This window comes from Pimephales promelas, chromosome 3 (assembly GCF_988280905.1).
Source record: "Pimephales promelas chromosome 3, fPimPro1.hap1.1, whole genome shotgun sequence".
NCBI classification, from domain to species: domain Eukaryota; kingdom Metazoa; phylum Chordata; class Actinopteri; order Cypriniformes; family Leuciscidae; genus Pimephales; species Pimephales promelas.
In genome coordinates, this window is record NC_142771.1 from 26,222,773 (window position 1) to 26,237,773 (window position 15,001).

Below are 15,001 nucleotides of genomic sequence, written 5' to 3' on the forward strand. Positions count from 1 at the left end.
TATATTTAGGTCTTTTTTCTAAAACTTTCCCCTAATGGGATTCTTTAGGGCTTTTTTTTCCTTAGGACATATTGAGGATACAAAATCAGTTCAGTTTGCTTCTGTTGCAATTTGTTCAAGGTTGACCCCCATTTTGGCTTAAAATGACTGGACTAATTAGAGGCATCCTGTCTACTCTACTGTCAGTTATAGGGGCGTGGTTCCGGGTGTTAAGCAGACACCCAAACCGTCAAACCTACGTCAGGGAAGGTCCTCCAATGCAGAGGGGAGGGGGATTTTCAGAATTTGATTAAAGATTACGAAGCCAACATTTTTTTGTGTGTGTGGATTGACTTGCATGGATGAATTGTTCACCACAAAGCGATCAATTTTGGCAAACAAAATAAGTAATCAAGGTATGGTCAAATTTTGAATTCATGGGGACTTTAAAGGGTAATGAAACCCCCATCTTTCCGCTCAAGTCTAGCAATCTTTTTGAAAAATGCAACTTAAATGGGCGTGGATGGCTGTGAGTAGAAGGGAGGAGAGTGGTGTGGCACGGCAGGGAAAGGGGGAGGGCGGGATAACTGTCATTGGCCAGTGACTAAAAATCAGTGGTAAAACGCGAGGAAATGCAAGAATGCAAGCTTTTTATAGCTGGCAAAGTTGAAGTCTAATGAAATACACTGACATCTTATTTTTGTCCTTTCTGATTTACTATCTGAATGTCTCAACAGAAATCAAGACTCTTCAGACCAGGCAACATTTTTACAGTCTTCAACTGTCCAATTTTGGTGAGCTCTTGCAAATTGTCGCCTCTTTTTCCTATTTGTAGTGGTGATGAGTGTTACCCGGTGGGTTTTTTTGCTGTTGTAGCCCATCTGCCTCAAGATTATGCGTGTTGTGGCTTCACAAATCCTTTGCTGCATACCTCGGCTGTAACGAGTGTTTATATCCGTCAAAGTTGCTCTTCTATCAGCCTGAATCAGTTGGCCAATTCTCCTCTGACCTCTAGCATCAACAATGCCGCATACTGGAAGTTTTTCCCTTTTCATACCGTTCTTTGTAAACCCTTGGTTGTGCATGAAAATCCCAGTAACTGAGCAGATTGTGAAATACTAAGACCGGCACGTCTGGCACCAACAACCATGCCATGCTCAAAATTGCTTAAATCACCTTTCTTTCCCATTCTGACATTCAGTTTGGAGTTTATTTAGGGGTGTGGACCAGGACCACACCCCTAAATGCATAGAAGCAACTGCCATGTGATTGGTTGAATAGATAATTGCCTTAATGAGAAATTGAACAGGTGTTCATAATCCTTTAGGCGAGTGTATATCGTACATACATTTTCAATGGAGGAACAGAAAACTCTATGACTAAATCTAAAATTTCTTAAACAGTGTTCCGAGGATGAACAGAGGTCTTAGGGGCTTGGAACAACATGAAGGTGAGTCATTAATGACAATTTTCATTTTTGGGTGAATTAACCCTTTAAGCCCTAGACAGTGCCTCATACATTACACTGGTTGTTTTAAATGACTAAATTAGAAATATTAAAAATTCTGATTTTAAGGGTGAATGCAGGTTGGATACTTTCTGATAACTTGTCATGGGTATCTTTATTTTTATTCAATCCAAATTACCAAATAAATGTCAATCCACACTACTTAAGCATTTTTCAACCTATTGTTTTCAAGCTTAAGCATCCCACTTTACCTCCTCACAACACTGCAGGACACGCGATGTCCACTAATACGCAATGACAAAACCAAATTCATTACAGCCAAGAACAAAAATGCAATTTATTAATTGTTTGAAAGAAGCTCCATAGTTGAAAACATTTTTTTTTCGGTGCATGTCAACAATCACATTCTATGAGGAGAGAGAAAAAGAGGAAAAGAGAGGGGAAAAAACCCATCAAAAGCCATTGACTTAGTTTAAAATCTCAGTACAGACATATTCCTTAACGAAAGGCTAAAGCAACCCAGTATCTCCACCTACACTCATCCCAGTAACACACTCACTCGCTCAGTCACACAAAGAACACAGACAACCTTGAAAGTCATGGGCTACAAAAAAACCCCACAGTGCTTCAGAATGAGACGTTCATTGGTTTAGAAATACACAGCATGGCGATGTACTGCATGTAAGAAACATAAAAAATGGGAAGTAAGATGGGGTTGGTGGGGGAGGGAGACAAATGAGCACAAAAAGGACACAAAAACAGATTCCCTCTAATCCCAGTGAGAGATGGGTCACAGAGGCTTTAAGAACCCCACCCCCCTTGTGCATAGATCATGATCCGTATAAACCAGCTTTTTTTCCTCTTTAAATTGATCAATAGATACAGAAACCCCCAACCCCTCGTTTTTAGTTCTCATCATGTAATACCCGCCACAGGAGACAGTATGACAAAGAGGAAAGAAATAGTAATGCACAATGGTCCTGATTTCAACAGGAAGGGACCTCATGTTAAGAAAATACAATAAAGAATCACACATACAGCATTTGTATGTTCTTTCACCGTCTTTTGAACAATCAAAATCATTGATCATTTTGTTTAAAATGTAAAGCAATTTCAATATAGAGATTTATATATAAAGCACTCCATTTTTTAAAGTTCATTAAGAGTTCATTATTTGGTAAATATGTAACTGCTACGGATTTAGAAACAAAGGTATTTTCTTCTTCTGAAATCCATAACCTTCAGTGCTTATGTTTTTTTTTTTTTTTTCCGTTATCCTCTTTCTCTAAAAACAAACATTAAATGGCGTGGAGTTGTTACTCTGGAACCCTTGCCTTCCTGAGACATGATCCACTTTTTTTGTGTGTGCAAGATAGTGAACAACTATGTCTTCTTTTCTCTTAAAAAAAAATGATTTTTTTTTTTTTTGCTTTCCAAAAAAAAAAAAAAAAAAAAATACAGGCTTTGATAATCTATGAAAGTTACATTGACAACATAAATAAAAACAAAAACATGACAACACTGATCAATCCCAGAGTTCTGCAAGTAGCACAATAATCTTCATTCTGTAAAGTGTTTTTTGTTATTCATTTGATGGAAGTATATATCCTTTAGGATTTTCTTTCTTTTCTCTTCTCATGACAATCCCATTTTAACATTCCTTTTCCTTGAACTTCAGAAAAACATGAAATGCTTGTAAACTGTTGGTGGCCTTGCACAAAGAAAACTAGAACAGAAATGAACATTGACAATAAAAAAAGCAAACCAGAAAGGTAGGCACCTCTGAAATGAGTCTTGTAAGAAACTCTTCTCCAGATGTCTATCCAGCTCATCATGGTGTAACATGGGGAGTTACAAGTCCCTCTACATCGATCTATGGCCACAGTTCTTCAAAAAATCCCCCCCCCCACCCCCACATTTCATTTTCATATAATTTTTTTTTTTTGTATTTTGCATTTTTTTTTTCTGTTTATAATCTGAAAACAAAAATGGTGCAATACTCAAAATAATCCATTTCTGTATCATGGATTATTCCACAATAAAAGCCACTATAAGGTAGATAATCGTATTACAGATAAAAAACACACTTGTTATTTTTCTCAATAAGTCCTTGAGTAAACATTAACACATGAATTGTCACCTTGTCCCCTTAGTACTTTAATATCATGTTGTACGATTAGCTGAATGAGGGGAAGCGGACACTCAGTGCAACTCTAATAACAAAGCTAATAACAAATACAATAACAATACACATCCGAATATATTTTTGACTAGCCAACAAAATAAAGACAAAACAAAAAAAACCTCTAAGATGAAACAAAGGCGCAAACAAATCCACTGTAATCGCTAGCATCCATCGGTTTGAACTCACTCACACAGGCAAACGAACGCATTCATCCGTCATACAGTACACGCAATCTTGTGCAAACACTCACATACAAACGATGTCATTTTGCATTTTTTTTCTTTCTTTTTTTCTTTTTTTTTAACTACATTTTTTTTTCGTTCAGTTTGAACTGATGTTATCAAAAAGCTTGGAAGTGTATGAATGACAAAATTATTACAAAAAATTTCACATTACATTATTGGCGCTTCTTTTGATTCAAGTATTTGTGTTTTTGTCATTTGTATAATTTTGATATGTTTATGCCTTTATCATCTAGTTAAATTCATGGAGAGAAGGAAACAGGCGGTTACTGAGGTCTGAGGACAAAAAAAAAGTAAAAGTAAATGAAAAAAAAAATATATATATATATAGAACCAGTTCTATACATATCACAGGATTTCAGATGTACATGTATATCAACCAGCATGTGCATATTCTAGCCAAAGGATTTGATTTTCTTAGAGGTCATCTCCACCCAGGCGATGCCCGTTATTTTGTACGATCGAAGCGGACTTCTTACCTACACAAAGTTGCATCTGAGCATTCTCGTGGAGCTGGGGTAGATCAGTCCTATAGATAAGACCCAGTATGCCCAATTTTTAGCTAGCTAGTCTGCCAGGCAATCCTCTTGATTTTAAGTTTTGGATTTTTTTTTTTTTTCAATCTGTGGTCTCGAGTACAGCTTAGAGAAAGGCAGTTAAAAATATATATACATATATCTTCAAAAACAGGCAATAGTGATTGTTGCTAGTGTCACTCGAGTGTGAAGTAAAAAAAAAAAAGAAGAAGAAATAAAGAATTCTTCCAGAAAGGGATTTCCCCCTTTTAAGACTTGGTATTAACTGGCATGTGCCCCAGGCCTCCTGATACAATAGGTCCATGTGGACCTGGACCTGTTTAAAAACAAATTTAAAAACAAATTAGAAAATAATCTGTACCGTTCCCCTAGTATTGGGTCGGGACAGAGTATAATACCATCAATACAGCAAACCCCAGAGTCATCTGTCCGCCACATCAGGGCGTCAAAGGCTTGCAGAGAGAAGCACTTCAGTCAAAGAGAGTACTACAGATTTAAAGTTTCCTTTTTCAACAGTAACATTAATAATAATAATAATGAGACAAAAACCTTTTTTTGGTTTAAAAATAAAGATGTACCCAAATGTGAACCATCTACAGTGCACCTAAACATTCTGGATTCCCTGTTTAATTATTCTCAGCAGTCCTCCCAGGCGTAATTTGATACCCGGGACAAGGTGCTACCCGTCTGTCTTGGTGCCAACCTGCATTCTACCTCTCCACCTCCGTGTGCTCTTTACAAAACCAAACATCAAAACACATTTCAAGAAGTATCGAGTCCCACTCTGATAGATTCATGTCTAGGTTAAATCTACGATCGCGAATAGGTACATTAGGATCTAAAATTCAGAGGAACTTTCAGCATCTTTAAAGCCACATCGGATAATGCAAGAACGCACGACGACTGCACCCCCCTCGGAACGATAAAACAGTTTGGGGTTCTCTGAGGTTGCCCTGAGACTGCATGTACATAGTGTAAGAGATCATTCAGAGAGTAAACAGTGAGGGCCTGGACATTAATTCAAATGAAGCGGGCCGCTTTCTTTCTTTAGGCTACACCATAAGGAAGCTGCCTTCTCACAATGAACTGGTAAGCTGAAGAGTGGGCTTGGAGAGAACTACAGATTGAAGCTGAAGGCCGTGAACTGCACCTCACGGCCGGTCTTTGCATAGAAGTGGAGAGCCGAGTCTCCGTTATCATTTGCTTTTATTACTGTGAGATGAGGCGACCAGGTAAAGTAGCGTACTCTGTCTGCCCTTTGTCGTAAGCACCAGTGTGTGGCCTGGCAGGGCTCTGACGCCGAAGCGGAGGAAAGTGCAGAGGAGAGGCAGAAGACAAACTGAGCACCATCAACCTACACTTCGTTACGCCGACTACGTGCGCGACTCAATCCATATTCCGCATTTCAAAAGCCATGGCGACGTTAGCGGCCGCCGTTTACGCTGAGGTGTGCCTCTTAATCAGAGTGTTTTTCTGCATATGCGCAGCAAGAGGGGCTGGTGAGAGCAGCTACCATAGAGACCACTGCATTGACACACACATACACACACACACACACAGAGAGAGAGAGAGACCAAAAAACAAAAAAGCGCAAAATAGCGATATAACATCAACAACAGCAATGACGATAACAACAGCAATGTTGACAAAAAAAAAACAACACTGGCAATTCCAGAAGGGAAATACCCAATTGATCATAAAAAGTACATGAAACGAACCTGTCCACTTCCAGCTAAAGTGATCTTTGCATGAGAGGGAGAAAGAGAGTCTACGAGAGTGAAGTTGAGACGAGGTCGAGTGCTGGCGCAGTAGTAGTACGTACTGATTGGCCAGGTCTGAAGGAGCCACTGCTCCGGCCCAGGCAGGTCTGTTCTGGCATCTGGTGCGGGGCGAAAGTCAGAGCGTGGGCACCTGAGGCGCCACAGCAGATAGGCACTCAACGGCCACACTTATCATACAGGTAGGCAGGGCCACCAGGCCAGGGGGCCCCACAGAATCCATTAGAAACATTACAACACGTCTAGCATCTCCAGACAAAAAGGCTAATGATTTTGGAGTACTTTAACAGTGATATTTACTTTGATATATATCATCTGAAAAAACAAAACAAAACAACACGAGAACACTTCAGTCTTGTTGTGGTGTTTTTCCCCCTCATCGGACATCCCTTCGTTTTGCTACCATTTTCGAAATGTCTGATTTCAAAGTCGAAAGGCTGTGGAAAGACGAAGACGAAGAAGAAATGAAACGGCAAAATCCGTTCAGAGTTCAAAAAGGAGCATGGAGGAGAAGTTCGTAGATTGCTTTTCATCGTTGCTTTTTGTCAGTTTCACACGTACACGTGTAATTTGTTGGCATTAAAGTCGGAGCTTGATGCTCTTGCTAAGTGCTATGAAGAAACCACGCCGCCTTTGTTCCATACTTCTGTACCAAATACAACAACAATGAAAAAAAAAAATGCACTTTGTCTACTGGGTTACAAGAAACACCTCTTATTTGGTTTGAAGCCCCTGTTGCCCCTGTAGTCACACTTGTCCTTGAGTGTGTAGAGGAAGTGCTAGTGAATGTTTCATCACCATGGGCTTACACACCGACAGAGTCCTCTTCTGTCCAGTCCCATGCTTGGTGGTGGAGCTGGAGACGAGTCTTTGATCCCTCCCGTCTCCAGATGAGCTCCGACCGTTTCACGGCAAAAAAGCACTGCGTAAAGGACGGAAGAGTCTGTGGCATATATTGCACGTCAGGCGAACGACAATGAGGACTAGTGTTTTTCGAGAGGCCGAGGTCATTTAGGAAAATTAAAGACGAAAAAAAAGCAAGTAGTCCATCTGAAAAAGTGTTTCCTGTACAGTTTTTTTTTTTTTTTTTTTGTAGATAAGTGGTTAATATATTCCTCAGCTGTCCACATGTCCTCTCAGTTTAAGAATAAATGCCTCAAATGTGCAGAGGGGTCATATACATGTCCGTCCTTTTGAGAGTAATGAGGACTGGATGGCAACCGAGGGAAACGAGGAGGACGAATGCGCGTATGCTGCGGCTGACATACAACCCATGACAGTCCTGGCTCAGAAATGAGAAAATGTGCAATTCTCAAGATGTTTCTTCAGAGTACAAGTGGAGTGGGACTGATCAGCAGTTAAGGCTAAAGTTTAGTGCTGTTAATTAATCCGAACAATCCAAAAGGACAACTGAAAAAAACAAACACACACACACACACACACACACACACACACAAAAAAGCCAGTCCAAAACACAGGGATTGGGGAGAGTGGGATTGGAATGATGCATATTTCTTCGGGGAGGGCAATATGCTGTGTTTGAGCTGACAGGATGTGCTCGAGCCAGAGGAATTTTAAACAATCGGCAGCTTGTCTCATCGGTTTGTAGTAAAATACACTTTCACACTGGTATCAGTTAATAGAGAAACGTTTCTGTGAAGGTTCGCTTCTCTTTTAGTCACGGTTCTTCGTAAGAAGTCTATAGAATACTGTAACCCAAGCCTAATGATCAAAATAACACAGGTGAAAAGACGCAAACCAAACCAAAAAAGTAGATGAAGGGTCAGCAGCCTCTATGCAAGTGTGGCCTCAGCCTCCTGTCTCTTGGTTTTTCACAGTTCCACTGACGCTGATTATCGCCAAATAATTTGCTTGGTTTTTGCTCTTGAAGTTTCATATTTCGAGCGCTTGGCGCTCTCACATGGACTCTCCGCTCAGCAGGTCTCCAGGAAGCAGCGTATTGATTGGGGTGGGGCTCCCTACCACTCGACCGTCCTCGCCGCTGGGCGGCCCCCACAGGCTGGAGTACTGCGGTACACCCCCCCACAGCAGCTCGTTGCTTGCCTTACCGCCGGACCCTGTCCCGCCTGCTCCTCCTCCCAGACTGCTGCTGTTCCAGTGGCCGATGGGGTGTGTGGCCGCCGTCCCTCCGCCTCCCAGCCGAGTTTGATTGGTGCCGGGGTTGGCCTGCCAGCTGGTGGTGTGCGTGAGGGACTGACCCTGTGCAAAGAAGCGGTTCACCTCCTCTTCTCCGGCAAACTCTGCCAGTATAGTGGTGTTTCCCAGAACACACCTGAAACGCAAAGTATTTAGAGAAAGAGAACAGATGAACGTGATCATTTAGTTGAGGTTGATTTCTCAAAAAAAAAAAAGAGAAAGAAAGGTGAAAGATTTATGTACATGTGTAGGGACTTCTGGGCCTTGGCAGCCTCCTCTTTAGAACTGTAGCGCACCACGGCATTGCCCTGCGTCAGGTTGAGATGGAATGTGATAAGCGGGCCGTGCTGCATGCACAGTGTCCGCAGTGTTGAGCCATCAATCTACATATCACATAACAGAAAGAGCAGATTTATAACACTGCGGAAAATTCAGCAGGAAATTATAAGTCAATGAACATAACAGTAGCCACAAGAATACCTGTGGTGTGAGGTTTCTCAAAACCAACCAGCTAGTGCTCCTGCTGGAGCTGTCTGTACTCCATGTGGTACCTACTAAGAGAGAAATGAATACCTTCAATCCTGAATATTTAACAATAGTCCATTAATATAACCATTGCAACATATTCTAAGAATTAAAGTAACAATTTAAAGTTTGGGGCAAGCAAGATAAAAAAAAAAGAAAGAAACAAATATTTAGCAAGGATGCATTAAATTGATGAAAAAGTGACAGTAAAGCCATTTATAATGCTACAAAATATTTCTTTCAAATAAATCCATTTAAACTTTATACTTTTTAAATAAAATGGTCACCTCAGTAAATATTTGCATTTATTCAAAATTTATTCTGATCAAATATTATTTAAAAATTATTAAAGCGGTTGGTTCCAATCCTTGATTTTGATTGGTCAATAGCTGCGCTTTATTCATGATAAAACAGCTATGACCGATTCACCCAACGGTTCTATTTATCACTGCGCAACACCCTTAGCAACCACACGTATCTAAGGAAACACTGCTGAGCTCCAACTAAAGTCAAGCGGAACGAGTGCCAGCACAGTGGAGCCGACTGAAATGAGACTATATTTAATGCATGCACAATAAACGGAGATGTTCCAATAAATTTAAATAAACAACAATGAAAAAAAATCTCTTGGTAGACAGCATTCTAGCAACTAAATTAATAACATTAATAAAATAGATCAAATAGGCTACCTATCAAAATATGTGCCCTTGTGTTTTTATTTATGTAAATTAAATGCAGAAAATGCAGAATAAACTAAAAATGAACGTTAATTGTCTCATGCTGAGAGATCAGCTATATTTGTGTGAGGAAAAAAAAAGAAAAAGTTTGAAAACAGTTCCTATATTGTTTTTATTTGAGCTTTTATGCTTATTACACATTGGAACGATGTTGTTGCTGTTCACGGTCAGGGACTAATTTTTTTCTAGTGGAAGGAAGGCTTTTAGTGATTTTACTTCATGAAAGTTGCTCTAATACATTTTTTTTTGCCTTTAATATTTTATTGTGTGGTAAACGTTTTAAAAGCAATAAGGTACTCGAGGCAAGTGCTGTATGTGTCGTGCCTAACAAAGCCCTTCAGCCATGACGATACCTCTTTTTTTCTTTCTTTCTTTCGAACATGTATAGGAATTTTTTTTTTTTAACTTAATGACAAACAAAAACCTAATAACAACAAATACTCATCAATACAGAAAGCAAAAAACAATGTTAAATAGGAAATCAATAAGAGAAAACAAAACAATAAAAACAATATTTACTTATAATATTAACTTGGCCGATCACCTCCATATACACCGAGAACACATAACTTCTCGAACCTTATTGCTTAAATATAATAGACATATTATTTCTATTTTATTAATCAATTTTATTGTCATCATCTATTGTACACTAATTTTTAATAACATTGTTAGATGTAATCCTAAGCAAATCTCAAAATTAATATACATTGTTAATGTAGTATATTAATGTAATGCCTTAATCCACTTATAAAATTTAAACTGGTTTTATGGTTTTAAGACAAAAAATAGTATTGAGTTTATCATTGGCCATAACCTGAAAACAATGTTTATCGGTATTAACCAAAACATTAATATCAGTTCATCCGTATGTCATGAAGCACAACCCCTGGTCAACCCTTAACTTTCATTGTATGAAAAGAGAGTGTGAACATTATGCTGAACATCATAATATGAAAGCCATATGGTTTTAGAATGACATGAGAATGAGTAATTGATAAATATTTTATTATATTGCCCCTTTTTAATGCTTCGACATCACATTTTTCTACAGCATAAAACGTATTGTAAACAACTGCTTCAGTTATAAGTCAAGGAAGTGTGATCAAGCAACAGCGTGTGAATGTTGACTAACACACAACATATGCGAGACCACAAAAAAAAAAAGTTTGCTCTGCTCACCAGAGCCTGTGCTTGCAAACGCTCCAACCGTTCCAAACCTCATCTCATTCAACCCTCAATGTTTTGACTAGCGTTCACAACCACATAAAACAGTTTACTGACAAAATTCAACTGCTGTTTCAATATGCCCACACCTACGCCTACGAATAGCTGTGCAAACACATATCTGCCTGGGATTAAACTGCACCTTTTACACACACACACACACACACCTGAGGAGTAGGAGCCGCTCCAGCCAGCCACGAGGCCCAGGGTGTTTCCGCCCCACATGGACGAGGACTTGGCGTTGGTCAGACCCGGAGGTGGCCGTGTGGGAGCCGTTGTGTTCCGGGGTCCTTGTGGGACTTTCCAAAGCTCATGAGAAAGAGAAGGCTGGGTGTGTGAGATGGGCCCTGGGGACCAAGTGGACTTCATGTCAGACAGCTTGCCTGTAGATCAGAGTTGTGAATGTGTGAAAAGGTCAGAAGAAATAGAGACAGAAACAGAGAGTATGTTGACAGATATCTTTTTTACTGTTTCTAATTCTGTGCACCCCTGAAGTAGACGCACTGTGGTGAAATGTGTTCTCACAACAGTCATAGTTATTGAGGCACCGCCGCAAACAGGAAAGAGAGGGTCCACGCCCATATGTGACATCATAAGTGTAGATGCCTTACTCAAAAAAAAAAAAAAGGAAAAAAAAAAAGTGCCCTCTCACCACTTCCACCTCACAAAAATCACAGACAGCAAGTGACCATGCTGCACAAAGACTAACACCACTGAGGGGATATACGGATGAATGTAGGTGGGACAGAGCTCTCTAAGGGGTAAAGGGCCCTTTTTGAGTCGGATGCACTAGATACAGGAATGCGGCCACTGTTTTGAGGCCCCATGCTAGGTTGAAAGGTAAGAAAAGACTGTGATGGGGAGTATTGAGGGCAGGAAGGGGATTCTGGGAGTTGTACCTGTGCTGTCTGCCTCGGGGGAGGACAAACTGAAAGAGCTAGTGACTGGCCAATCGCTGGAGGGAGGCAGAGCCTCACCCTGTGAGGAAGTTGGGGTGGAACCTACAATGTGTCCCGAACAAAGCAGGCAAGAATTCAAAGTGGAAATCAGAAAAAAAAACTGAGTGGTTGCTTTATGTGAATAAAGTAATTTGAAACAAACCAATACTGAAACACACTATACCTTTTATTCAATATATAAATTTGATTTTTTACTAGAAATGGTAAGATAATGGGATTTGTTCAGGCTTTGTAGCTCCAGTGTCATCTGAAAGTAAGTTCACTGAAAGATCATTTCTTTGAAGAGAAAAGGTGATTGGTCCTCTTACCTCCACTCCTGTCTCTCAGCAGGTAGCGGTTAACATCCTGAATGTTGGTGTTGATGGTGGGTCCACTGGGAACACTCCCTGGGGTCATATTGGGGTCATTCTCAGGGTCAATATTCTGCAGTCCTTTCCAGGGCACTCCTGGACAAAACTCTGAGGGAATTCATACAAATCAGATCATGACAGATATGACACATTGTCTGATACATATCGTATTTGAAAACACTTAAAAATGTGGGATTATCTTTGCATTATATAAGCTCATCAGCTGAATCAACCTTTATGATTTAATCAATTTTTAGCTCAATATTAACTCACAAACCCCTTACAGTTCCCTCACAAACCCCCGGGGTTTTCAAATCAATAGCATTTATTAAAATAAATATAGCACAAACACAAAAACAAAGTAAAGTTTGTTCATCTTTAAATGATAAAATAATAGATATTAATAGATGTATTGTCAAACGTTAGTGGATTATGTTAATGTGTTGGACACCCAGGCAAAAGTCAGTTGAAAAAATGGCTAATTATTCATGTATTTATTTCATTTCGCAGATGCTACATGATTTGAAATTTGATATTAAGGTTTGATATTTTTTCATCCAGTGTAATGACATTCAGTTATTTTAAGTGTGACCTAAATGTCCAAAAGCATTCAAATATTTTTGAGTCCTTTCAGTGCTTTCATAATACTACATCTAGTCCCAAAGAGATTTTAGAGATGCCAGTCACCTGGAGGCCAGTTGATATTGGTCCCATTGGAGATCTTGTCATTGGTGTTTTTTCCCTGGCCCCAGCTATCATGAGGTGCCAGAGGGCTGGCAGGAGACTCGGAGCTAGGAATCAGATTGTAGGGGCTGTAGGAGTCATCCAGCTGGGGCTTACTAGGGTGACCCAGACTGGGTCCAGCAGAGTGCCCTGCATAAAATAAGTGGTACGGAATATCATCAGTATCATGCCTGAAATTAACCACCATGCCACATATTTACAATATTGATAACTGTAACAGAAATGCATACCATGCTTGCTGTAGTTGGGCTCCATTGGAGAGGAGTTCCCAGATAGGTTCTCCATGGAGTTAGGGTGTGTCCACTGTGACAGGCGTGACTGAGGCTGAGGAGAGTCCTTAATGGACAGGCCACCCACCTCCATGCAGTTTACATTCATGTTGGGATTTAATCCAGCTATAGAGAAGCATATATGCAAGGATCAGAGGGGGTGAATTTAAAGAGAAAATAAGTTCCCAAAAATTCCTACGATTTTTTTTATATAATTTCCAGTAATTTGTAAATCATTGTGATTTGGACCTATTCAGGTCAATCATTGTGAACCGGTGTGACTGACTCATTGAAAAGAATGGATAATAAAAAAAGATGATTTGCTCACAGGTTGAACATCAATATGGCTTGCAAACAAATTGATCTGTACGAAATAGCACTATCTAGCTAATGAACCCTTTTAAAGCAGAGAAAAACTTGAAATATATATTCTCTACAGAAATTCCCATGACGTTTCCAGGACTTTAAAAATCCCATGGCAAATCCAGGTTTTCTAAGACTTTGGGAACCTTGTATAGAAGAACATTTGGATCTCTACTTGCCTAAACACAAAGAATACAATAGCAAACAGTGTTGGCAACTCACAAATAGGGTAGGGTGAGAAGGAATTTGGAGAAGACTGCGGCTCTTTGGTCTGAAGGTCGGAAACAGAGAGGCTGGAGATCTGGGGATGGGATGGAAATGTGTCCAGAGCTGATTTGCCTGCGCTGGGATGCAGTCCAGGGTGTGAGGGGGGTGGCTGCTGCTGCTGTTGTTTCATCAGCAGAGCCTGAGCCAGCTGCCGCTGGTGCTGCTGGATCTGTTGCTGCATGTTATTGATTGTACGTGCAACCTGAAAGACGACATTGTGAACACAGAACAGGCTGAACTTTAAAGGCGGCTGAGATTTAAAACAGAAACAAACAAACAAATCATTATTGAGAATCATGATGGCACTAGTTGGAAGAGAACTGCTCACTTGCTGCTCTTGCTGTCGGATGGGGCCAGAAACACTGCGCTGTGCCTGCAACATCTGCTGCTGAATTTGTAAACGCTGGTACGCCTGCAAAAGACATTAGAGTGAAATTTAAGATTATATGCTGACAAATAAAAATACATTCTTTAAATTAGATGAAAGTATCAACAAGATATAGGTAGGAAAAAAAATAAAAATGTCACTTACCAGTTGCAGCTGATAAAGTTGGTTCAACAGGGTCATATGCTGAGGGTTTATTGGTGAGGTTAAAAGTGCAGGGTTGAGACCAATGTTTTTTGCTGCAAACTGTAAAAGCTGTGCTTGAACCTTTCAGAGAAATAACAATCAGAGTTCAGCATGATTTCATCACTCCGAGTCCTACACAATACTCAAGCGGTGAAAAACTGTGTGTCACCAAATTAAGTCAGTGTAAAGTGCTAAATAGGTGTGGGACAACATATTGATAAGATTGTTGTCCTTCTCAATGTGACACGAGAACCAATACACTGGCACCAAATATTTATATTTTAATTAATAAAATAAGGTGCTCTAAATAGATTTCCCTGCTCCCAGCGTCGCTACTTCATGACTCCTCAAGGTGGCGCTCAACACATGAATGAAGAAAACGTGATGATAGGTGTCCATGAGCAAGACACTGCTCCCGACGAGCTGGATGGCGCCTTGTGTATTAATGAATGTATGAATGGGTGAATGTGAGCCAAAATGTAAAGCGCTTTGGTGGCCATTGGGTCTGTGAAAGCGCTACATAAATACAGTCCATTTACCACTTACCATATCGGTATAGTGAGCCATGTATTGTGTATCGTATCGCGAGGTACCCTTTGATTCCCACCCCTAGTGTGAAACCAATTGTGTCCATGTCTGTGCAC

At 40.1% G+C, this 15,001-nt stretch overlaps 1 protein-coding gene across 6 annotated transcripts in view; it reads right to left on the bottom strand.

Annotated features, from left to right (window-relative positions):
* Positions 1-1,759: 1,759 nt before the first annotated feature.
* Positions 1,760-15,001, bottom strand: part of tnrc6c1 (trinucleotide repeat containing adaptor 6C1) — a 56,435-nt gene continuing 43,193 nt past the window's right edge. For 4 of the 6 annotated variants that reach the window (XM_089128617.1, XM_089128615.1, XM_089128618.1 and 1 more), the window contains 10 exons: positions 14,319-14,438; positions 14,115-14,198; positions 13,742-13,988; positions 13,118-13,282; positions 12,831-13,016; positions 12,102-12,251; positions 11,002-11,217; positions 8,826-8,899; positions 8,589-8,728; positions 1,760-8,481 (listed from right to left, as the gene is read on the bottom strand). In XM_089128617.1, coding sequence (XP_088984743.1) covers positions 8,106-8,481; positions 8,589-8,728; positions 8,826-8,899; positions 11,002-11,217; positions 12,102-12,251; positions 12,831-13,016; positions 13,118-13,282; positions 13,742-13,988; positions 14,115-14,198; positions 14,319-14,438 — 1,758 coding nt within the window. In that variant the 3' untranslated portion in view covers positions 1,760-8,105. Of the gene's footprint in view, positions 8,482-8,588; positions 8,729-8,825; positions 8,900-11,001; positions 11,218-11,647; positions 11,836-12,101; positions 12,252-12,830; positions 13,017-13,117; positions 13,283-13,741; positions 13,989-14,114; positions 14,199-14,318; positions 14,439-15,001 lie in introns of those variants that run through there. The other 2 variants (XM_089128616.1, XM_089128620.1) reach the window with 2 other exon arrangements.